The sequence below is a fragment of the Hesperophylax consimilis genome, chromosome 21 (assembly GCF_061612785.1).
Source record: "Hesperophylax consimilis isolate HC1 chromosome 21, BYU_Hcon_1.0, whole genome shotgun sequence".
Taxonomy (NCBI): Eukaryota; Metazoa; Arthropoda; class Insecta; order Trichoptera; family Limnephilidae; genus Hesperophylax; species Hesperophylax consimilis.
In genome coordinates this window covers 17,979,787-18,006,680 of record NC_142856.1, presented here as the reverse complement: position 1 = coordinate 18,006,680, position 26,894 = coordinate 17,979,787, and the positions used below count along the sequence as shown (strand labels likewise).

Genomic DNA, 26,894 nt, shown 5'->3' with positions numbered 1-26,894 from the left:
ATTGTTACTTGTGCAATGATGGATGTTGTACAGGATTGAACCTGCGATTGAACGACCGAATGAGAGCCCGTCGACTTTGGTCACTCAACGATATTACGAGTATTGTTTGAACTCTATTTTGTATTTTAATTGGATTATTACGTTATATTGGTTTAAACCATATATCGTGGTATGTTGGAATGAGGTTTCGCTGTATAAATGTTGAAACACAATTTAAAAGTTATAATTCAATTTCGTACATACCGCAAGTCCACTTTATGAAATTACTGTGAAAATATTGTACATATCTGTGTATTTAGAGTATTCATTAAATTATTCCCCGGCCATTGTGATCCCCGCATATAACGACTTGCACATATATATATCGTTGTTTGCATTGCCTATTGCTTGTTTTAGTCTCGGTTTTCGGTGTTTGCAGCGCATCCGAGTTTGCAGCTTCTCTGAATTGAATTATGATACAAATTATAAAATGATCGTAGGGTGACCAGGAATTCTGAAAATTTACTACAAAATAGATAGATACTATTTCTTAGTTTAGTTATCTTTTGTAGTCGTAATTTTACCCAACTTACGTATATTCCTTTCAGAAAAATATAGCAACTACATTTGGAAGCGGGAGGAGTTCTTCACGCGCAATGCATAAATATTACTGACGAGTCGTTTATTATTAAATAAAAAAATCCCATAAATATTATTATTCCTAATTTGTTTGCATAGTTGTGTGTTTTTTGCTATTATGCAATGTGCATGTTCGTGCGTTTTTTTATATTACCTTTTGTTATGTTTTCAGTAATTAATATTTCTTTTCAGGTTATAATATGTATAATTCTGTGTATAATAGTATGTTATGTATTTTTATTAGTTAAAGTATTTGTATATTATTAATTTGTTTATCAGCTAATATCCTTGTGATTTATTTGTTTGTTATTATTATTTGTTGTTTTCGTTTTGTTTTTGCACCCGTTGCTGTCCTGTTGTTATTTTGCAAACAAATAACAGAGCCAATTCAAGTTTGACAACGAGTCCCGCCCGATACTGCCGGACAACTATCGCAGGATAGATTTCTATGGAGAATACATTTCAGAGGTCGACGAGCCTTCTGCATCTGTAAGATAATAATAATTTTCATAAACTGATACCAATAATTATACTAACGTACCTTATACTAAGAATGGTATATGTTTTTAAATTCTCACTATTCCTAACTATCTTTTTTATTTAGTTCTTCAAAATATTTTTTTTTCTTCTCTTACTCTTTTCTTTATCTACGAAGATTTTTTTTATCGTTGTGGATGTTATTTTTACTTATGTATCAAAACCGATTGTAGATTATCTATAATCACCTGCTATTTCTTACTTTAACACACTATGTAACCATCTCGCTATTTCTCCACGGGGTATGAGTTAACAAGATCAAGAACATCAAACAACTCTGTGTTGACACTGATAGCTTGATTGAGTAATTTCTTCATGGGGCGTCCTCAATTATTCCGTCCATGTGAGCTTCATGTAGCTTGGTTGTTGCGACTTTGTCACGATGCGCTCCCCCACTTATAATTTCTCTATATAAACTCACTAGTCACTAACCAAAACAGTTAATAAACGAACTCTTCTCCAAACAGACGCGTTGCCATATTTTACTCCTCAAGATTACTGAGGCGGCAGCCGGCCACCTGCCGCTGACTCAGCACACTCCATACTGATGTATCCATAAACGGGCATTTTCTCGAAATTGTCGTGTGAACTTTTAGGAATATAGATCGGTGATTGTTTTCCTCTACATAATATTTTCACAACGAAAAATAAATTATATAAACTTATTCGAAAATATTTTAATGTAGTCGCTTTATCAAAACAATGATTTCTCATTAATCCGTATTTTTTAAAATGTGGCAAATAATCAGGTTGGCTAAAATATTATGTTTAAAAATTATCAAAATAAATTTATTTTGCTAAAACACAGAGATTGTCTTCGGCATGGCGGGTGAAAAATGCACCAAAACTGTAAAGTTTATTATTTTAATTTTCATTGCCGGCAAAATTAAATGACTTAATAAATATTATACAGGTACGTTGCCCGCCTAACTAGACGATGTTCTGAGACTACAATGCGTCCAGATATATATATATTTTAAATATCCTTTTGTAAGTGCCCTTTGGTCACCCGATTTAATTTTCTGGGATTTGAAGCACGGCCGTGTATCAAAGAGGGGTATAATAAACATTTTTTGTAATATCGCAGAGTGTTCCGAACGCACAAGTTAATTCATTTTCTGCTACAATTCTACGAGAAGAGAACATAGACGGAGTTTTTCATCAGATTTTCGGCTCCACTGCTTGGATGATGATAACCGAAAGAATACAGCGCAATTGTGAATTTCTACTTCGCAGAAGAGATAAACCGTGGCTCTGGGCCCAAAGTAAGATCAATTTTGTTTTAAAATTAAAGATTGAAAAATATATATAAATGTTGAAAGTTTTTGATGAGAAGTCACTGGAATTTTTGTCCGAATCGTCAAATAAATCAGAATCATTTCAATATATCGTAGAATGCGGCGACTCCGGACATTTTTTCATGATTTTTTAAAGTTTCTGGCAAATAAATTTGAACCTGGAGGTATCTGAAATATATTTATTAATTTGTATAACTATATAAACTGTTGCAAAAAAGTAAGCATAAATATTGTTGGAGTCACCACGTCACGTGTGGTGACTCCGGACAGCTGCGTAATTGTCTCTGTAAACCGTATTAAACATGTCATGACTTCTGCCAACTGGTATTCCACATTTATTTTTTTTATTGATTTACAAATATTTACGGAAAGGGGGGTTCAAAATTGAATCGAACTCTATAAAAAATATTTATTGTCTCAGAAAAACATACACGCCGAATAATTATTGATCTAGTAAATAAAATGCAAAAAATATATGACAGAAGTGCCGAGATGCATTCATTATAATGTATCAATATATTTTGGAACGATCTAGCGCCAATGGATGTTTTTTTTTTCAATTGACCAAATATATTTCAACTTCTGGATAGTTAAAAGAACTATAAAAACTTTTCGAATATTCAAATTTGATTAAACGCGTACCCCCTTCTCGTTATTTACAATAAGTAGGCGTAACCAAGAGAAAATGCTATTTCTCGGTGATGATTTTCCAACACATCACTGTCGGGAGATAATATAATAAATAAATTGTGCATAAACATCGCCTCCGTAACTTTTAGACATTCAAGACTGCTATTAAATCGCGCTCTAATGAAAGGGCGGTAAATAATTTCGCCGAAAATCTCGGAAACTTTAGAAATATTGCCGAAAATCTCGAGATAAATTTGAGAAAAATTATTTCGCAGCCCTCCAAAGTACTCTCATATTCCTCAGAGTCTTTGGGATGCCCATTAGGAGTCATTCTGCTCCGGGGGGAAACTTTCAATATTTGTTTTTGTTTCGTTAACCTCCCAAAACGAGCTTTTTCAAGATTATAATAATACCTAGTAGTCTCGGAAATAATTTAGTCCGTGGAGTATTATTACCTGTTTTGTTATCTGGGCTTAAGCATTCTAAAGTTAATTAGCGGAGCTTTAGTTTAGGCCAGCATTTCAAAGAAGAGATCTTTTTGAAAAGTTTTGAACTCATTTTGGTATTGATAAATCTCAATTCAATTATTATAAAATATCATACTTCGTTCAACAAAGGGATGCCCTTATGTTTACTCACAAAACTAAAATCCACTGTATTTCTTAATCGCATGCCTAAAGTTTATTGTTGAGTAGATGTGGTAAATCAACAAGAATACATTTGTATAACTTACTCTAGGCTATTTTTTTCCCCACTTTACAAATGTAAAAATAACATCGAATTGTCGATCAGCATCATTTTGATTTAAGACGTCCGGTCTCCATTAACGTCAGTTCACGAAAGCGTTTCAGCTTTTGAAAAAATTGTAGCAAAACTATTAAATTTAGAGCTCGGACTTCTTAAAATTTGCACAGCTTCTTTCTAATCAACCTGTCGAATGTAATTGTTCTGTTTGCACCCCTGGTTTATAATAAAACCTCTTTGTAACATTGTAAATCCAGACAATCTAGGGAACGTGCCGCTTGTAAAATACGCTATCGAAATAATACATACTTAGATTAGTTGGTCGAGCGGTCCAAAGCGTCGAGCTTACATCAAATTTTGCTTCTTTTGTTGGGGGTAGGAGGAAATAATTAAGTTATTCCTAACCTGAGAATGTTTGTCTGTATGTTAAAAGAAAAATAAAGTATAATTTACAATATATATTCTGCTTATAATAATATAAGCAGAATTCTTGCCGGAACAGACTATGCAATAATTACAATTGCGTATTATCCAAGGTTGATATTTTCAGTTGCGAACTTACCAAATACAAGAGGTCCATAAAAGAATATTTCTGTGATGATTTGTGAATAATGTTTATGTCTCTATTGTTTATATCTCTATTATGATTTGATTTATATCTACAACCTCTCTCCATGGCTATAAATGTATTGTTTTGTAAATTTTTCGTTTTATACAATCTTTTGTTTTGTATAAATTTTTTAATTCATATTCCTTTCTCACAAATTTAAATAACTTATTCCATATTATGCTGTCTCAGTTAAAGTCACAAGGAGGAAATCCATAATTGGTTTTATTTCACTATATAATACTTATGTACAAACTGATTAAATGTAAACTGTCGATTTCCCGAAATTGAATAAATAAATAAATAAATAACGAAATTTGCTAGTTGTGCGTCACTTGTTCTTTGTTCAAATTTAGTTTCAGCCTGTTTTTTTTATTACGCTTCTCTTTCTATTACCTAATTTAAATTTGTCTATCCTAAATTCCACAAATAATAGCCAAATTCTCTTAAGGACCAACATCTACAGGCCCAACGGTTCCCCATTCTGCCTGGAGCGCATAAAATCCAGAAGCAGGCTGTACAATCTACTATCTACTAGCTTGTTCTATGAATCCGGTGACGGTTGACAGGTGCCATTCCCCTAAAACCCGATTAAATTCTTTCCTCCCGTAATTAAATAGTAAATTTAATACGTAAGAGAGACGGTGAAATGCGTAAAGGGGGAACCGGAGAGGTAGAGAGCGGGGTGACGGTATTCGAACAAGTCTTATTGGATTAGTTATTTATAAGAACAACAAATTGAGTTAGGCTCTTCTCTTTGGCAATTCAAGTAGTAGAATATGCCCGAATTTGAATGGCGTCTTTTAAATTGGGGATTATTGCTAATTGAATTTTTGAGTGACTCGAAATTGTTACAGGAATTTCATTTAGAGAATTTTTTCGTACAATTGATTCAAAAAGGTCAATTAATTGTTCAGAAAGGGCCAGCCCTAAGCCAAACGGCGCCTGGCGCAAGTAAACTATTGGCGCCCCTTGTCAAAGCCAGTAGACGCCTAGGCCCTAGGTAGTCGGTAGTAGGTAGGTAGGTGATCCCTGTAATCAATAATATTTATGGCCGTTTTTATGAAAACATACTCTAAAGGGCGATGGGTTAGGACTGTTAGGTGTTAGGTATTATCAGCGCCTTGGTAATTCGGCGCCCGGAGCGGACTGCTCCAATTGCATCCGTATAGGGCCGGCCCTGTGTTCAGGTATAATAACCATTTACATAAATAATTTTATCGTAACATTTTGGCATCGCAGATAAAATATTATGTTTTTTTTAATCTTCTTACTCGTCTTCGAGTGAAATTTTGAAAAAAAAATTATATAACTAACTAACTGATATGCCATCACGCCGTTTCTCCGCAAGGGTAGGCGGATAGGATGGACCGCCAAATAACTCGACATTGGCAAACATTATTGTTTCATTCAAATTCATTAATCGTCTCAAACAAAACCTTATGTTATTCTGACTTGAGATGGCCCAAGTATTTTGTTTCTCACACAATCATACATGGTTTTACAAACAAGCATAAATTCATTCAGAAATTAATGTAGCTATAGTATAGAAAAACGGATAGCTTTAGAAGTCTGACTTTTCGACTCAAACGGGCCAATAAAATTGATTTTTTTGCCAAAAAATAATATCGAACATTGAAAATGTGGGATCAATTTCACCAGACTTGATGACAAATTGACCTTACTACAGACACACGGACACGCCCACAACACACTTCTATCGGCTCTATCTCTTCAGTGTTACCCGAATTGACTTAAATTTATTATAGACGTGTACAGATAGCGCTTACTTGCATTATAAGGTAGCAAGTTGTATGTATTTTGGGCTCAAGTTAGCATAGGAATTAGTCGGGCTATGCGGCTCTGTGTTCGATAGCATAGTCTCATAGACGCAAGGCACATAGACTAGTAGGACATAGAACGCCCATTGTTTGATGCTGTCTAAATAAATAGAGCTACTTCATTCCGAAGTACAACAAGGGAATGTCTGTGTAAATAGAATAGAATTTACACAAACATTGTCACGTTAATTACTACAGACAGACGGGTAAACGTTTATGGGAATGCCTACCGCTCTTCTGTGTAGACAGTATTAACGTTATTTAAATATTTTTTTGTATAGTTAAAACGGTTGAATTTGAAATAAATTTGACCGCGTTTATTGGAACCACGATGCTGTATTTTACTATTAAAATAACTCCACGATTTTTTTAGAAAGCTGTTATTTTCATTTACAATAAAAAAAATATAGATCGTTTCGCTTAAAATCGTCAAATACGTGATAATTTTTACATATTATCTATATTATATACGGTGTCTAGAAACTCGTAGAGCAAGCGATAAACTGATAAATCTAAATCACATAGAGAACCCAAAAAAAAATCGATCTGAGCCTTTCGATTTTTTTAAAACTTTTTTTTTCAAGGGTTAAAAAGCTTTTCGAGCCGGGTCTACGCTTTGGCGCCTACAGTTGATATTAATCCCGGATGATTTTTTTTAAATTTTGATCTAATACATTCCATCTTCGAACTTGATTTACTCGTAAACAAATGCTCAAATCAAAATATCTATAACATCAAATCGACTCCAAATGTAATGCTTTTACTACACGTTTCCGGATACCGTGTATAGGTTCTGGCATTAGGTGTATTTAATTAAATCTAACATAAAATTCCTGAGTTTTTTTTCTTCTAACTGTATGTGTCACCAATTTTTTTTTGTATTTATATTCTAAAATTGTATTGTATATATATGTTGTTTTCATTGTTTTTTTACTCTCTGCTTCTATGTGTGTTTGAAATGTTGTTGTTTCCTGTAGTTTTGAGCTAACGAATTTTCTGTTTTGTATTTATTCATTAATAATGGGACAACCTTTTTATAATTTCTCTTTGCTCCTAATACTTTTAAAAAAATAACTTGATTATAAGTAATAAATAAGTATTTATTATTTTATTTATTTACATACTCAAAGGAAAACAATGATGCCATAACTATTGTAATTTCACTTTATTCTTTTTTTTCTTGCTCTTATTTTGTTGTTGAAATAGGAACATATTTGAACATACTTCATCACAATTTAAACATTTTCTCATTAACATTTCCACATAAAGCTTGAAAAATTGCAAATATTTTAGCTTATTTTGCATTCGTTAGAAGTTCATTCAAGATTTTTGATACTTTGAAAAAAATATTTTTTGTGTCTGGCAATTTAATCAGGGTTGTCCCAAACCTCACATCGCTTCTCTAACTAATAAATTGTATAATTGTAGGTGCTATACGACGGGAAGCTATCGGCTGCGATTGTGTTCATGTACAACCCGGTGGCCACAGACAGTCAGCTGTGTTTACAGAGTGCGCCCAAAGGGAACGTCTCCTACTTCGTGCACACCCCTCATGCACTAATGCTGCAGGTAAGAACTTCTTATATATTTATTTCTCTTATTATTCTAGTCTTATTCTTTCAAGGGTTTCTAACACTGTATAAATCATACTATATTTAGATCTCTTACCTAGCCTCAGGTCGTGCCTCTCTTACCTGGCCTCAGGAAGTGCCTCTCTTACCTGGCCTCAGGTCGTGCCTCTCTTACCTGGCCTCAGGTCGTGCCTCTCTTACCTGGCCTCAGGTCGAGCCTCTCTTGCCTAGCCTTGGCTTAGGTCATTCAATGACGGTCCTTTCTTTCAACTTACGGCGAGATTCATACTCCTCGTATTCCGAATTTCTACTGACATAATATAACATACATACCTTGAACAATTTAAGTTTTTAAGCTCTTAAAAAAAAACATGTTATTTTAAAGATAATCTCTATTCAGATGCCGAGTTCAGATGCATGCAGTATAAATAAACACATCTGGTTTTGTTATTAAACACGCTATACATATATATGAAAAAACCACAGTGTTTCTTTAAATGCTGCTTCTCAGGCGTCAAGTGATATTTATGCCTGGATAATTATGGTCGTTAATATTAGCACACTCCCTCTATCATTCATTTGTACATATCTCCCTTTCAAACCATCTTCAGTAATGTTCTTTCTTGTTTTATTTGGTTTTACGCCCAGCCTAGCTTTTACAGAGATTTTAAAAACAGAATATATCTAGTGAGCTCCCGAAAATTATACAAAACGAAATAAAGCAGGATATATCAGTAAGCTGATAAACTGAATATAAAACAATATTAGTTAAACACATAACAGTTAATTAAAATAATATAAAAACTCGAACAATAATACATTTAAGACAAAACACTAAAACTACATTACAAACTCTAATTTGTAGGATTCAACAAAGTGCTGGTATAGATTTTCTCTTAATTCTATAAATGTAGTCAGTAAATACATAGATAGTACCCCCAAACTTGTTGCCCAGATCATGCATCCTATTGGTTATTGAGTGTGTCTGATAGTTGGTTGTTTATGTATTGCAGAAGAATGTTAAAATTTGTCTTGAATTCCTAGTCGGCATATGGAATTTGGAATTTAATAGTGGCAACGATGGCAGGACTGTCAATTAAGTTGTTAATGATTCTGTGTAACACAACCAGTTCTGACATCATTCTCCTTTCAGACAGTGTTATTAAATGCAATTGATTTATCAATGCTTATTACAATACAAATCATCCAAATATACATATTATTATACATAATATGTATATTTATGGACAACGGTTGTTTGAAGGGGCGCTAAGCCAGGCGAGCACTCTTTCTAGAGACCCTCTAAGCGGCTATCTCCAATTGCGCCTGCACGAAATCGCATCTAGACAGCCCTGTGGTCTAGCTAGAGCACTTTTCTAAAAACTATTTTTTTAATAGCATGCAGTTTTCGTTATCAACATTTGATTGCGCATTGAAAATGTTGCGGTTACGAGACTCGCATTCCTCCCACTGAAAAATTATCTATGTAAATACGCATTAGCTACTAACAAAAAGAGTTAGTAAATAACTTCACCAAAGAGAAGTGATGTCATTTTTTAATACTCGAGATACTCATTCGGCAGCCGGCCTCGCTTCTAATTGGCACTTTCCACACATACCAATGATATATTCCTATAGCGGTAAGCTTTATGATTGTTTTTTTCCCTCAGGACGTGAAAGCAGTGATCACCCACTCCATCCATAGCACGCTGAACTCAATTGGAGGTATCCAAGTTCTATTCCCGCTGTTCTCGCAGCTGGACATGCCTTACGACTGCTCATCCTCCGGTGAAGCCAAGAGAGATCCGATGCTATGGTAAGATTTTGTAAACTGCTTTATTTCGTATTGTGGAAAAACTGGGTGGCACAGGTGCCGCGAAATTAAATGTTCATACATATATCTATCTTCTTCTTTGATTATATCTCTAATTAATAATATTTAGGTTTAATCGTTTTCCATTTTGGGCTGTATTTTGGAAGTGTACCTAAACAATTTGCAATTTTGTTGTTTTTAACACATTTTTTAACTGACCATTTGAAAAATATGGAACTCGTCTATGATTTTGATTAAATTAAGACAGTTAAATTGATATTTCAAAGTTCCATGGCTCATGATAGAAATGACAATGAGAGCTGAAATGGTTGGGTAAACCTAGAATTTTTTAAATAAATAAGTTGTGAAGATTTCATGATGCCATAGCTCTACGTTCGAAACTTTTTAGTGGGACATTCAGAGTTCAGACAAATTTTATGATTTTAATTTAGGTACGATTTATTCCTGTCCACTGTTTTGTATTCCTAGGCTGCTTATAAACAGGAGAATAAAACGTCAAGCCGAACCACGAATTACGGGAAAGAAACGAAGCAACTGCAAATGGCGTGATACTCCACTCGTAGTATTTTCTCCTGTTTATACGCAGCATTATACAGGGTGTCCGGAAACTCGTAGTACAAGCGGGAAACTGGTGAATCTACATCACATTTGGAGTCGATTTTGTAGTATTTTTTTTTTTATTTGAGCTTTCGTTATCGAGTAAATCGAGTTTGAAGTTGATTTTTTTTTTTTTTTTTTTTTTTTTAATCAAATTCTTATAAATTATTACTGAAGATCAAAGTACCCAACTAAATAAAACTATTTGATGGTAAAACAAATGAAGAAACTCGGATTTGAAGCATTATTTTGAAATCACCCTTCATTTAACCCGGTGTAATCATAAAATATTTCTGCTCTGCAGGGTTAAAACATCTGTTATTCAACCCTAAATACCAGAAAAAACTTTAACCCTAAAATAGCCGAAAAATATTTTTTTTTGGTTTTTTTTTTTTTTTTTTGAAAATGCTCAAATCAAAAAACTTTATGTTTTTTTGGGTTCCCCATGTGGTGTAGATTCTCCAGTTTCCCGCTTGTACTACGAGTTTCCGGACACCGTGTATATCATTTGAAATTATCCTAAAGCAACATTCTGACGCCATTGGTGTCATAAACGTGTTTTCAATTATTTTTTTTTTCACCGTTTTGTGCATCGATTGTCCATTGATCTTCGATTTTTAGGAATATATTGGCCTTTGGACCACAGATTTCGAAGACAACCATTTGATCTCTCATTACTCCACAGTTCCAAGCTTCTCGGTTTCATCTGCTCCCTGGTGGAATCCTCCCAAACGGTCCAGCAACACATGATCCAGTGCCGAGGCTTCCTGGTAATCTCCTTCATGCTGCAGCGATGCTCCAGGGACCACCTCACCTCCGAACTCCTCAACGGGTTCCTCCAACTCACCAAGCATTTGGTCACCTGCCTCAGCGCCAACTCAGAACTGCTCCTGAAGCAAGTGAGTATGATACCGATAAAGCTGAAAAACTGTCACATCAGAGCTTTAGGAGTTTTAGTCGCAAAATATGGTAGGATTTAGGAAATAATTGGTTTTCTACAATGATATTTAAATGTATTGTGCTTATTTTTGAAAGTCACCGTATGTTGTAAATGTATTGATTACAATTTATTGATGATCGTACCGGCTGCGCCAATATTAGTTAAAGGGTAGAGTGTAGGAATTATTAATAGACTGCTGTACTGAACAGATTTATTATCGTATGCGATACAAGTAACACAAGAAATCACAAGCTTTAACATTATTCTAGTGGAGTAATCATAGAAATAATCAGTAATAATCAGTAAATTGGTATACTTCTTGATCGACTGATGATAAAAAAGATTTACAGATCAATAAATAAACTATTATCTTATAATAAAACACTAGAATGGCTGGATGTTATGTAGCTACGTTAGTGTTTTTTTTTTAAATACATATATTTGAATTTCACTTTTATTTTCTTGAACGAATGTACGAATGAAGTGGAAATTAACCCAATTCCCGACAGCCGATCGAGCTGAAACCCGGCAGATAGTTTTAGACTCACGAACAAGTCCCTTGGGAGGAAAGCTCAATCCTCAGTCAAACCAAAAAAAAAAGTTCATTTTTTGTTGTGTGATAAACCTAACTAAGTCAGAATGAATGGCCTGTACTCGATGACATTCTAGATTTTTTTAATGTTAAACAAAGGGTTTCTGGAAATCCTTTAAATCTACTGGAAAACAGTTCTGCTTATTTTTATAGTGATTGTTAATTTAGTTTTGTTTTCGTTAATTTTCTTAGGCTGTATTATAATTTCGTGTTACTTAATTCCTATGACACTAGTGTGAATAGTAGAAGAAGTCGGGGACACCCAAGGAACGACACGGCATGATCAAGTGAACCAAATACTTGAGTTGGACCAAGTCAAGGGTCAGAATGACAAATGTATGAGACCATGTTTGAATATGAATGAAGCAAGAAGTGTTTTCCATGGCCGTTTTTTCCTAGTTTAAACACGACTCGTTTGAAATAGAGCAGAAATCTCTCGACAAATGCTTTAGTTGCATTTAAAGACACACTGTGAATCTTTCCATAATTAAATAACTGATCAAAACGTGCTTTTAATAATTTTCGGAGCTTACTTTGCAATTTTTTTCTATCGAGGGAATTTAATATAATTAACGTTTCAGCATAACAAATGTATTGATATTATCTTAAAAAAAAAAATATTTTTTTTTTAGAACTTAAAAACTTAAAGAGTTAACGAGAAACTTGTTATAAATTGCTAGAAATTACGTATGCGGGGGCTTAAGTAAAGAATAAATAATTATTAATGGTATTTTTTTGACTGCGATAACAATTATTGTTTCAAAGGTAAAAGTATCTGTGTGGTTAGGTTGTGTTGTAATAACACGTTGGTAAATTTAGTTAGATATTTTAAACTTTTATCATTCTTAAAAGCTTTCATTGAATTAAGAAATTATTTATTTACATAAAGTTTTTATTCTTTAGGATTATGTAATTAGTGATTTATTTCAGTATTTGTTCTGCAAAGGTAAGTTGTTTGAAAAATAATCAAATTAGTTCTTGTATGAGGTGTAGGAGAGGTTGAATTTTATGTATAATGATTTTAAAGAACCCCAGCATTAATAAAATAGTTACATATTTTGAGCATGATTTTTATTTTATAACCTTACCTAGAGTAGAATATTAGCAAATGTATTATTACCTTAAGAGCAGCTTCAGTATAAAATTATATGAAGTTTTTTATGTGAACTCAATAAATGAGGGATGACTCTTTTGAGAAAAAAAATGTATATATGTATATATATTGAACGATGGAGATTTCTGGGCATTCGGTTTTGGATACGACAGTGCTTAATAAAAAAATCATTTCTGAATATTAATATTTTTATACAGGTTTTCCAATAAGAGGTGTTATTTTAATATTCAATCTTAAAAGATCAATGGTTTCGTTGCTTGTGTGGCACGTAGCGCCGTCTTGTTGAAAGTAAACGTTGTCCAAATCAATGCCATCCAATTCCGACCATAAAAATTCATTAATCATCTCTCGATAACGCATTCCATTCACCGTAACTGTTGCTCCAGCATCATTTTCGAAAAAGTAAGGTCCAATGACTCCGCCGGACCATAAACCGCACCAAACAGTCACACATTGAAGATGGAGAGGCTTTTCAACAATAACTCTTAGGTTTTCCGAGCCCCAGATGCGACAATTTTGCTTGTTGACGAAGCCACCGAGGTGGAAATGGGCCTCATCACTCAAGATGATTTGCATTTGATTCACTCAAGTGAATTTTAATAATTTTGATGCGTTGTTGAAGCGTGTATCGTTCCATTTTTATTAATGGCGTAGTTTCTACTTGTCAAATGTCAAAAAATGACAGCTTCAAAAGTAACATCTACCGAAATACCGGGCTATTCAAAATAACAACTGTTATTGGAAAACCCTGTATTTTATTTTATACCCTCATATTCTACAGGGTTAGGAATTATTTATATCATTGACCAATAAAATGACGACATAAAAACATATCGATAAACAAATTAACCGCTAACTGTCGTAAGCCAATGAATCCACCTACATTTCATCGTTTATCTCATATATTCCGTATCAGAAGTCTAGATCTAAATTTGGTTAGCCATCGTTTGACTGGTATAAAAGATATTATAATAAACACTGAAAAGCTTGTTTGTTTTATCAAAAATTCAATATTTTAACTACTACTTCCAAAACAAACTTATTTGCAGATTTTAGGTATGTAAAAACAGTTTAATGGTTTTTAATAAACGTGTTATTTAACTAGTTATACGTTCCTATTTGTTCTATTCATTCTTGTGTACAAAATATATTCCTGAATTGAAGTATTATATTACTGTGTATCTTTATTGCAGGTTGTGTCCGCATGTTTATTTGGTTCAGTGTTTTAATGGTTTATATTCAATGGCCATATATATTTGATGAGATTACATTTGTATAATTACATTCATATCTGATTCTCAAATATATTACTCATTGAAGAACCATTTTTTGCATGTTGCCTGTTTTACCTACATAAGAAAAAATCTTGATTATGAATAATCCAATTATTGTGTAATTAATTCCATTTGTCTCATTACAATGAATTTTGCGGATAATCAGGGTAGTTCATTTTCTCCGAATTTTAAATGGTATTGTTCGGTTTTGCCGAATTTTGATCACCAGTGGAGTCCCGATTGAAAATATTTACAATGCAACCAATATGGTTTGGATTTACAATTTATGAGGGTGGATTAAATGCAATGTATGGGATGACCATTTGAATATTTAATTGTAGTGTATTATTATAAATAATGCATGTAGTTTAACTGAATTAGTGATCTACTTTGCAACGTTTGTTTAATTTAACTGTTCATCGGTGTTTAATTATTATTCCCTTTGGTTTAAAAAGTCGCATAGTAATGCTCCTCAAAATGACAATTCAACACACCTTTAAAAGGTGATATAAAGTCATTAAAGGTGATGTAACAAAATCTAGGTCAAATAGTTATATGTAGCCTATTTAACCTAGTTTTATTTTCATCACTTTTCATAACTTTTTAACACTTTTTATAGGTGTGTTGAATTGTCATTTTGATGAGTTATCCGGTTACCGACCCATTTAATTTTATCAGATTTTAACTCTTTATCCTTATCTAGATATAAAAATATTTTTTTGCATCCATGGCTTGCTTCTTACAATATTTTATATAAGTAGGGACCTGAATTTCGCGATATTTTTTTGTAAAACATTGCTATTTTTCCCAAACATTCGCTTTTTTTATACGAATTTTTGCATTATTTACCTGAAGATCGCGAAAATATATTCGAAAATAGTAAAAAAAAATTTGATAAAAAATTAAGCATTTCGCAAACGCGAGAATTTCAGGTCTCTGTATAAAAGTATTTAATACATTTTTAAACCTCTTGGTTTGTGTAAAAATGAACTTTCAGAACAATGTTATAATTTAATAAATTAATAAGCCTAATCTCATTCTCTACCATTTACTGTGCAGATTATTATTTTTTAAAATCTAAATATCTTTCCTGCCGGCTTTGCCAGAGTTAAAACCATTGAATAGGGAATAAAGGTATTTTATTTGGTCATTGGATTAAACACTCAATATAAACTGAAATATAAACAATTCTGAACAAATAATATTTAATAATAATTAATGACAACAAAAATGCATATAAAACTAATCAAATTTTGCACTTTCATTCTTTTTGAAAAATCAGCAATCACTTTTATACTGCCGTCGTTAGAAAGAGTCACATTTTAGATATTATAAAATTAGTGCTGCCACTTGCCGCAATGTGCCAAATTTCAGTAAAATGTTTTTTCACACCAAATATATATAAAAATATCAAGGAATCGGGCCCATCTCGGCTACTTGCTTAACTAAAGTCGACCGTTATCGCCCAATACTCACTCAGATGTTGTTTGTTGACGCCTTTGAATACAAAACTGGGAAGTTTTTTGCTTCACATAGCCAGTCTTGCAAGCGCAGCAAAACGATAACTTATTTTACTGGATACTATCTATAGATTGAGAAAAGTGTCAGGAGTTACAAAATGGGATCGAATGAGAATCTCTTCGATCTTCAATGTGATAGAAAAGTAGCGATGGGGTGGCTTCGACGTGAACTAAAGGTGCCCGAAGGCCGACTTCAGTTTAATACTGAGTGTAATCCCAGAGAGAAGATATCCAGTGGTCCTCCTCAGACAAAAGTAGCGATGAACATGAACTAAAGTTGCCTGAAGGCCGACTTCAGTTTAATACTGAATGCAATCCCAGAGAGAAGACGTGCAGTGGTTCAGTAGTTACGAGTAAAGTCTGGACCTGCAACGAATTGGAGGCTGCCGAAATAGCGCAGGATAGGGACACGCCTGAATGTGTTAATTTTTTTTTATATAATATTTTTTTCGGTAACTCAAAGGTTAAAAAAAACTTTCTTTATCGCATTTAAGACATTAAATAGCCAATATTGAACATACACGATTTTTTTCAATTTTACCTAAAAAATCCCAACTTTGACTAGATTTACTCGAAAACGTAAGATCAAATCAACAAAATTTGTGATGTACATTCAACAGTTTTCCGCTTGTATGATGAGTTTCCGGACACCGTGTATTTAATTAGTCTTTTTAACCCAAAACTTTCTTTTTATCGATGCCTATCTCCCCAAATGTTAAGAATGTTAAAATCTTGTACTGTCAACGGATGATTAATCTGTCATACAGTAAAATTTAAAAAATGATTAAAATATTTATAAAATAATCTACAGTAGCGTACTACATATAGGTACATGTGACTCATTCTGGTGACAACAGTATAAATAGCTCCCAATTATCAAACCACGTAAAACAGGCAGCAACATTTCACTGATTAATGAACACATGCGTGCACACAACCTGCGGGCAGTAAGTCTCATGCTAACCGAAGGTGTTCTCTTTCTCTTTCCTCACCTGGCAGCTTCTGGACCACGTGCTTTTCAACCCGGCCTTGTGGATCCACACTCCTGCCGCAGTTCAGGCCCGCCTCTACTGCTACCTGGCCACGGACTTCCTGGCGGACACACAGATCTACAGCAACGTGAGAAGGGTCAGCACCGTGCTACAGACTGTGCATACCTTGAAATATTATTACTGGGTCGTGAATCCAAGACCCAAGAGTGGCATCATTCCTAAAGGACTTGGTAAGAAAATTATTGTAACCCAACCTAACCTAACTAAACTAACCTAACCTAACATAACCTTTGGCCCAAGAGTTTCATTGTTCAAATTCATTTAGATTTAACTGTTAAGATTGTAAATAAATTTTGTGTTTCCCTAATCTATTTCTGTCTCTTGCAACATGATTTATTTTTTACTTCTTTTTCAGAGTTTCAGAGAGCATCTGTTGTTTTTTTCTCTTCCTTTTGAAGATTTAAAAAATATAAACCAAACAAACAGACTCACATTCTGCAACACTAATTTTATTACAGCACTTGGAACAAGAGAATGGATTTCTTCGAATTGTCAGCAGATGAGACCGCAACTTTATAAATCGAATTTTATAAATGCATTCAGAACACAAGACTGGTTTTATTTGCAGCATATTAATATGCAACTAGAATGTTATAACTGCAATCGTAACACCATATCGGTTTCTTTCGAATTGCGTCTGTAGATGTGTCCGAAACTCTAATTTTATATTAGACTCGGATGGTTATAACTTTAGAGATAGGATGCATCTGCGTGTGAGTCAACAGACTTAAATAATTATTGTTACACTTGGAACATGAAAAGATTTCTGAAAGTTGATTAATATCAAACCATAAAAATTAAAAATTTACTGAATACTTTATATCCACTTTCCAGAGGGCCCTAGACCGGCTCACAAGGATATCCTGACCATCAGAGCCTATATCCTGCTGTTTCTCAAGCAGCTCATCATGATCGGCAACGGAGTTAAGGATGACGAGCTCCAGAGCATCCTCAACTACTTGACCACCATGCACGAGGTAATAATTACAAGAATACTTACCTATTTGTCAACATGTTGGTGAAACAGACTTCATGGAAACATGGTTTTAACCCTATCTATGATGTCGCTTATGTGATACATCAGTCTCATATAAGCTCCATGAAGTTTCACTGAAACACAAAAATGCTAAAATTAATTAAACATGCCGAGTGGTGGAGTAGATTGCATTCAAAAGGCCTGCATTGTAAAAGTGTCATTCTTGAAGTAACTACGGTGTCATCAGCACCACTTGGTTACCTTAATGTAGAGACATAAAACTTATTAGCATAGTCTGTTAAAAGCATGAATGTGAATGAGGCAAGGAGTGACTAGAAGAAGCTAAAAAAAGCTAGAAGAGCAAATAAGAGGTAAGGAGACGCAAGAAGTAGAGAGAAGGGACAAGAAGAGCCAGAACAATTAAGAAGAGACGGAAAGAAAAAAACCAGGAAATCGCAAAAATGTTTTTTTTTTTAAAGAAAGACAAACATTCCCGGATTACGAATAACCTGACAATATTGGAAAATCTCCTACTACCACCACATAAAGCGGAAAATTTTGCTTGTGTTGTGATAGAGGACTTAGCCCTGCCAGGGAATTGAACACACTACGCCTGGGTGGGAACCAAATGCGATGTCAACTCAGCCACCGACCGTAAAGTTTAATCCATCATTTTATCCCTATATGTCCTACATTTCCATATTGGCTCAAGGTTGCCATGTATTATACCTCCCCCTTATGTCTCACAAAATCCTCAGTAAAGGGTTCCCATGGTCCTAATTGCTCCGGGCATCGAGGTCTTGTTTGGTCTTCACACAAAAATATGAAGTTGTGTGTAATTCAAAACCTACAAAAGAAGATACATATTTATTTTTTATCATACCTATGAAGTTTTTATTATCTTCTGTAAATTAACTATTATTGCAATGGATTTAAAATAATTTTTATTTATGGTTAATTTTAGGACGAGAACTTGCACGATGTTCTCCAGATGCTCATCTCCCTGATGTCGGAGCACCCCAGTTCCATGGTTCCGGCTTTTGATGTAAAGGTGAATTTTATATCTTGAATTTATTAGTTCCACCATTTCAACACTCATTTCATTACACAACGCTAATCAACTTGAAATGTAACCAAAAATTTCAAAATACATACAACCAAATATCTTTCATAATTGGCTGTAAAATTTGAAAAAACAACCAAATATCTACCATAATTGGCTGTAAAATTTCAAAATACAACCAAATATCTACCATAATTGGCTGTAAAATTTCAAAATACAACCAAATATCTACCATAATTGGCTGTAGAATATCAAAATACAACCAAATATCTACCATAATTGGCTGTTGAATTTCAAAATATGTACAACCAAATATCTACCGTAATTGGCTGTAGAATTTCAAAATTCCACCTAATACCTTTTACATTGGCAAATGCAATTCAAAATACATTTTGATGTTTGGTTGAAATATCAAGATTTGCAGCTTAATTGTTGAAATGAATTGATTTTTGTTAATATTTTTTGTAAAGCTTGTCGCGCTTGTGCAATCGCAAAATTTTAACGCATTTCAGCTTTGTCAGTGTTAATTATTATTTTTTTTTTTAAACATTCGTACTTTGTAGATATTGATTACAATATCTATTGAAGAATCGGTTTGAAATCATAATGAAATTATGGAACTACTAACGCATGTTAGATAAGTATTAGATAAGTTTGTTTTAAAATTTAAGTCCTTTTCTCATTTATGAATCTAAAATCTATTGGTTTTTGTAACTCTTTCGTAAAGCTTAATTTTGGAAATAATTCATCAATATTTTTAATTTTATAAAGTACAGTGGAAATCGTTTTACACAAGATGAATTGAATAGTAATATTTATTTAAACATGGCTCTTATAAAGACCGTAAGTCACTTACATAAGTTACTTATGGGAAAGAACTTACAAGTGTTGCGGCCGCCTTACAAAGTTCACAAAGTAACACAACACTCACTGACAAAAAAATTTGTACTGCAATGGGAATTGATCCCGAAATCTCTTAGTACCTTTGCCCCCAATTATTTTAATTGTGAAAAATTATTGCAACTGTATTTTTGTTTTGTTTTATGTATCAATTCTTATGAGAGAACAGATAGAAATTTGATTTTTAAATCTAACAATGAAGACCACAAATTGAAATCTACATCTCATGTCTTGTGATAACCTGCCATTTAGTCTGAGGTCAGAAACTGGCATTGAAAACTTTTAGATCACCAACAAGTCATTAACATGATTAATTTTTAGGGTTATTAAGCTGTGTTGCGCTTCTTCCTCCTTCAGCCAAAGTTTTGAACAGCTTTACAATGTCCATCATCGTAGTGTGTGTTTATGTATGTAAAAGTATTACATACCAAGAGCTATTCAATTTAGCCCCCTCGTGACTATTAACATTTATGGGTATTTTGTAGATTTCAATTCCCTTCCACTTTCTTTGACTTTCCCAACACTAGGCCCATACTCAAAGTAATGGCATGTTTCAATTAAGTACTCGAAAATTTTCAATTTGTCCGGATGACCGAGTTTACGCATTCGAAAATGTTCTAAGATATTTTTGGAGATGGTTCGTTCTGTCCAAAATTTAAGTAAATTTAACACACGCTTATAGAATAAGGCTACCTTAATAACCAATCTAAAATGCCCTTGCGGTGATTGAATCACTAAACGGCACTTTGTAAAGTTGACCTTTTATTATTTATTTCAGTTATTATTGCTATTGCTTGTGTTTAAAATGAATTAATGGCGCTTGAATCGGCCCTAACAACTTGTAAAGCTTATTTCATCCTGTCCATGATATTGTGTTTAGCGGCTAGTTTTGCTGTTTTGAATTTTTGAATGTGTTTGGTTCTTTGTTCCAGTATGGAGTGAGAACCATCTTCAAGCTGTTGGCCGCCGACAGTCAGCTGATCCGACTTCAGGCGCTGAAATTGCTGGGATTCTTCCTGAGCAGAAGCACCCACAAGTGAGAATACTTTAAACATACTTATAAACACTCGAGCAATGGCTACCCAAATTTTCGTAGCTCCGCACCCTTGAGTGACAGCTTGAGTGACAGCTTGAGCGAAGGCTTGAGTGATAAATTTGGGTAGCCGTAGGGATATTATATTTATAAATTGAAATGTATTTATTTTAAACTTCCCACGATCAGCTTATATGTTTAGTCACTCGCTTGATTGAGTTTCTATCAAATACCAAAAGATGTCATTAATGTTCCTCTCATGAAATTTTCCAAATAACGTTTTGTACTGTGTAGTCTGTGTTCCAGATTCCATTTTAAATTGAACATCTGTTTATATTTTTTCGGTGATTATAGACATTTCCAGTAGACCATAGACAAAATACAGAACTAGTAAAATATTCAATACTGCCCCAATTAAGTACAAGGTCTTAGATATATCGTCTCATATATACTTTTCTGCTATTTCGACTCTTGACATAATCCTTCTCAAGACGTATTAAGATATGTAGTATATTATTGGTGTGTAGAATGTGCTGGGTCAGTGGCTAGGCCGGCTGCCGACTCATCATCTCAAGAAGTACAAAATGACAATATGTCTGTTTGATGAAGAGTCCTTTTATTATCTTTTTTGTTTAGTGTTCAATGCGTTTATAATGGAGAAGTGGGGGACCGTAAAGTCACATAGCCACAACACAGTTATAATTATTTTGAATAGACCCAACTGATCTAGTTAGCTGAATACTGCAGAAAAGACAGACAAACTAAAAAATACAGTTTAGCGTGTACCTATTGTCTATTAAAAAAAAAATTCTAAGTGCTATAATTCTGTGCTTGCCAGGCGTAAATACGACGTTATGTCCCCGCACAACTTGTATACGTTGCTGGCCGTACGACTGGGCGCAGCCCCCGAAGGCCTGACGCTGCCGTGCTATAACGCACTCTACGAGCTGCTCACCGAGCATGTGGGGCAGCAGATCCTGTACACCAGCCACGCCGAGCCTCAGAACCATTACCGGCTGGAGAACCCAAGTAAGACACATAATCTAAAATAACTTTATTTTCTATTGTTTTTGTATTATATTTACGACGAAAAGTGAAGTAAATTCTGTTATTATATATTATTCTTTCATCGTGTTCGGTTTTGTCACTATTCTATTTTATCCAGTTACCATCATTTGTGACATAAGGTTTAGTTGGTAGATCGCGCTACTAGGTTCATTTACAAATTAAGACAGTGTTATGATAAGAAAGAGGCCTGTTATAGGGTTTTTATTGATACTTTGCCTGTTATTGAGGCCCAGCTAGATTTTGGGTCTGTCACCTTATATAGTGAAATGGTTAAATCTCGATTGATCATTTTTCGAATGATCGGTTTCTCGCATTTATCATTTATTTCTTCCAGAACCGAATTTCATACAAAACTTGCAAAAATAGATTGCATCGATCGTTATTTTCTCTATGCATCATTTCGCCGCATTCATCGTTTAATTCATGCAGTTTTGTAAACATATTATACTTGATCGTTTTTAAAATATGAACATACATGATATGATAACGATTTAGTTGCTTCTGGCGGCGGCGGCGGCGGTCGCTCCCGGCATTGGTCTAGTATGAGTCTAGTTGTCGAGTTGTCGTCAAATATTCGAACACAGCGGTAGTGCGCCAATGCAATATTTTTACGAATCTATGATACGAGCATTTCAAAATGAACCGTCCAGTGAAAAAAGTGCCCACTGTTCAATATATGTACAGCAATAAAGTTACAAACTAGGTATTGTACTTATTTGAAATTTCTAGTTCTTTCTAGTTGAGTCGTGTAATTTCTATACCCGCTATATCAACTTTCATTGATTTGGAGAAAACCGCAAAAAACTGTCACATCTCTAGCGTACATAAGTAAATGCATTAAAAATTTTTATATAATGAATTGGAGTAATAAAATTTCGAAAAGCATTTATTTTTCTATATATGTCTAGCAATAATTAAGTAATTTCGATAAATAAAATGGATATAGCGGATTTTGATACTCACTTCGTGATTTTGAAAGTCAACTGAGGCGACATGGCGGGTTTAGAAACTCACGCGTAGATCATTTTGACACACGAGCGTGGCGTCAGAGCGGCGGCCATATTGTATTTTGGCAAAATAACTGCTTGTGATTCGTTGAATCCGATATAGCGGGTTTTGATAGTGACTTTCTGTATGATATAGCGGATTTGGTTTCTCACTCGCAGTTTTAACATGGTTTTTGGTCATGATAAGGAGGGTTTTGAAACTCAATTTTAGGCTCCTCTTGTTGCTCGCAAAAATGTGAACAAGATGTCATACTCAGATCATTTTGTCAAAAAATCGGATATAGCGGGTATAGAAATTATAGGATTCAGTTGTACTTCCCATATTTCGAAAATAAAATATTTTTTAATAAATACATTCTGTTATATGTGAAATAAGTAGCTTTTTTTCCATTTCCCTCATACATTGTATTTTCAACAGGTCTGTTCAAAAACAATAGATAAAGGTTTCAATGTATAAGACATTTATTTTGAAAATATTTATACTGTACAGTCACTAAAGAGATACATATTCTGATGTAAGTGTTCTGTGGGCTTGTCTGTGTACCAAAAGAGGTTAATTTTTCGTTTCTTTGTGTGAAATTGATCGAACATTTTCAAATATCGAATTACTTTCTTGATTGGAAAATTAGGATATAGATTGAGGATCCCCTCAGCAGCTGATATTGGCTGTAGACTGTGATATTGATTATTTTCATCTACTTCCAGTGATTCTCAAAGTGGTTGCCACGCTCATCCGCCAGTCCAAGCAGTCGGAGCAGCTCTTGGAGGTGAAGAAGCTGTTCCTCTCCGACATGACGCTGCTCTGCAACAACAACCGTGAGAATCGACGCACCGTGCTGCAGATGTCCGTGTGGCAGGAGTGGCTGATAGCCATGGCCTATATTCATCCCAAAAATGCCGAGGAGCAAAAGATCTCTGACATGGTCTACTCGTTGTTCAGGATGCTGCTGCACCATGCCATCAAGCACGAATATGGTGGATGGAGGGTCTGGGTTGATACCCTGGCCATTGTTCATTCCAAGGTGAGTCTTCATCGCTGTTAATCTTATCTTACTTACACTTTTTCAATTGATCTTTCCTTATTTTTAAAACATTATCAAATGTCCCTTTTAACTTCTCGATCGCTGATGCTAAATTTTCGCCGTCCGCCAGCATTCGTAACAACTTACTTGATTTGTGCAAAATTGTTTTTTTCTAAATGGATTCGTCTCACCAGACAATGTGTTTACACATATATAAAATTAGTGTCTAATCTACCATAAGCAGTTTCCCCAGAATAAGTAGTTAAATTCAGAGAAACAATTTTAGTATTCTCAAAGATATGCTGGCGAACAAGAGGTTAAGGCGTTTTTAAATAACTTGCCTTTTAAAATTAGCCTCACTGATATAAAATATGTCTATATCCGAATTGATTTTCTTCAACAGCAAGATTAGCCTTTAGTTAGTTTTGCAGGTTGGGAGATAAAACAGTCTGTGCTGTCGGTGACGGAGACCATCCATACCCATCAGGAACATGGAAATGAATGCTCTCCATGATAGCCGAGTTTTTAAACCATCCACTAAACAGTTTGAAGAAATGTGTAGAAATGTGCACAACCCTTCTGACCCGTAGATAGTTCATTCCGAGCATACCCAAGAGAAAGTCAGTAGGACAAAATCATCCTTCTTTTCGTATTTATTTTATTTGTTTACGACCAACTGGCTTTTAAATCTATCTTCTTTATCCATTAAGACACATCCATAGTTGTACGATTATGAAAGTTGTCCATAGTCCAAGAAGTTACACTGAGAACTAATAAAAGCTTTAGGTACCATGTCATGTTGTTATGGTCAATGTTCACTCTGGTTTTTCTCCACTGTGTTACTAGTCCTCTTGTACTAAATTTCCAGCTTCCGTATTCAAACGTTATCTTTTTTGTTTCCCAGGTATCATACGAAGAATTCAAGCTTCAGTTTGCTCAAATGTACGAGCACTACGAACAACGCCGGTCTGACAACATTACCGACCCCGCCGAGAGGCAGCAGCGTCCCATCAGCACCATCTCCGGCTGGGACCAGCCCTCCACCACCTCTGGGGTCAGCTCTGCCGACCCGAGATACCCTCAGCTCTCTGACGGACAGGAAACCTCGGAAGACTCGCCCACAGAGTTCCAAAACCCTACACCCAGATGGATCAACCACGGGTCTCAGACTGAAATAGGAAAAGGACTCTCGCTCAGAGAGATCCAAGATGACAAGAGCTCCGGACAAGATTGCAACTGCTCCAGAGTTACTCCGACTAATAGTGAATGTGAGCATGCTGGAAGTGTTGTGACTAATGTAGAAGGAATTGTAGATGACGATTCACGGACTAGCCCAGAGGAGGTTGAGTATAGTGAGGTGCATAAAGGACAGTCTGATGACAAACTTTCCAAACAAATTATTGATAATGACAGTGGTTGTGATAGTGATAAACATTCAGTAGTTAATTGTGACAATACCTCTTCTCCTGTAGACTTAAACCATTGCAACGGCAATTCCGAGGATTCGCCGGAGAAGATTAGCCTGGAAAAGGCTGCGGAGATCAGGAGAAGTTTGGAAATCCAGCTGCTGAACGAACAGAAGGAGGCCGCGGAAGACATCATCAAGGAGATTCTCATCAAGTCTGAGAAGCTACTCAATGAGTGTGTGCAAGATAGTTTGCTACCATCCAATGAGAATTCATCACCTGTTGTGCAAGACGATGAGCTGGTTCAAGCTGCTGAGCAAGTGGCCAATAATCCAGCTGAGCCTTTTGCCAATTTGCTCAGAGCCCCTGGAGAGATCAGCAGAGATGCCAGTCTTGACTATATTCCCGTTAGGGATATCGACCACATCCTGCAAAACATCAAAGACGATGAGAAAAATGAGAACTCTGACAATGCAGCTTGCTCCAGCCTTTCTGCTAGTGAGACGATGAGTCCAAAGAGAGAGCTGGACTTCTTGGAAGTTGCAAAGGGCTCTAATGAAACTGAGACAGACCCTTCGGATGCTTACCAAACCCCAACAGAAATTACTAGTCCAAAGAAAACTGTTGCAGAATTGTTGGACGAAGCTCCAAATGAAATCGATGAAACAGCTGTCATTACTCCACAAGATGTTGCCTTAAGTGTGGTTAATGAAATCATCAATGACGCCTTAAAAGTGGTGAACTCAAAAGCAGATGGAGAATTTTTCATGGATTCTGATCCGCATACAGAACCCCTTATTTCTATCGAGACTGATGATAAGGTAGAAGAATTGCCCGAAAATGCACCAGAGATAGCAACGGATATTCTTATTGAACTGATAAGTAACGTAGTTATATCTACTGATTCAGAAAAACCAGAGGAAGACAAGGAGATAATTGACATCAAAGAAAAAGACATAATCGAAGAGAAAATAGTTGAAGTTGAAACACTGCGAGTTGTTTCACCTATCATTGCGGATGAAGGAGATGTAATCCCACTGGACGGAGACCTTATTGCAGAGAGCAACATTACCCTTCTGAAATCTGATGACAAAGAAGCATTGAGTAACCTGAACAATAATGGAATCGAGACCACTAAAGATCAACATGACGTCACACAAACCGAAAATGCCAAAAATGAAAAGAACCAACCAGAATCTGACAAGAATGAAATTGAAGAAGATGTACAAACAGAACCATCTTCCCCCGAAATCCCCCCAATCTCCACCATCAGCGAGAATATTTCTCTCTCTAACAAGGAACCCCAGGTCATCCATCACGAAGATGAAGAGTTCCAGGCTGAGATGAGGAGAGAATCCAGTGATAGAGAAATGGGCAGGAGGGTCAGTTTGCCAGAAGAAGGAGCATCAGGTCAAGATCACTCCAACTCCGACAGCAGCTCAAAGCAAAGCAATATGGGAGGTTCGCCACAGAAGAGACCCAGAAGTGCCTCCACCAGCACTCAAGTAGATCCCAATCACTTTGGTAAGAATTACTTATTGATTTTTTGAAAGGTTGTTAATATTTTCACATCTTGTTCTGAAAGATTAATTTAATGGCTTATTGTGTAATTCTAACGTAAATAAGATACAATGTAAAGAAACAAGAAAA

General features: G+C 35.0%; 1 protein-coding gene across 13 annotated transcripts in view; it reads left to right on the top strand.

The window, feature by feature from the left end:
* rg (A kinase anchor protein rugose) overlaps positions 1 to 26,894 on the top strand; it is a 941,488-nt gene that overhangs the window by 529,207 nt on the left and 385,387 nt on the right. For 6 of the 13 annotated variants that reach the window (XM_089644601.1, XM_089644599.1, XM_089644598.1 and 3 more), the window contains exons 10-20: positions 1,000 to 1,107; positions 7,704 to 7,844; positions 9,517 to 9,662; positions 10,963 to 11,176; positions 16,687 to 16,939; positions 17,604 to 17,746; positions 18,710 to 18,796; positions 20,641 to 20,744; positions 21,580 to 21,770; positions 23,522 to 23,838; positions 24,743 to 26,768. In XM_089644601.1, the coding sequence (XP_089500727.1) occupies positions 1,000 to 1,107; positions 7,704 to 7,844; positions 9,517 to 9,662; positions 10,963 to 11,176; positions 16,687 to 16,939; positions 17,604 to 17,746; positions 18,710 to 18,796; positions 20,641 to 20,744; positions 21,580 to 21,770; positions 23,522 to 23,838; positions 24,743 to 26,768 (3,730 nt within the window). The remainder of the gene's footprint in view (positions 1 to 999; positions 1,108 to 7,703; positions 7,845 to 9,516; positions 9,663 to 10,962; positions 11,177 to 16,686; positions 16,940 to 17,603; positions 17,747 to 18,709; positions 18,797 to 20,640; positions 20,745 to 21,579; positions 21,771 to 23,521; positions 23,839 to 24,742; positions 26,769 to 26,894) is intronic. The other 7 variants (XM_089644600.1, XM_089644594.1, XM_089644602.1 and 4 more) reach the window with 4 other exon arrangements.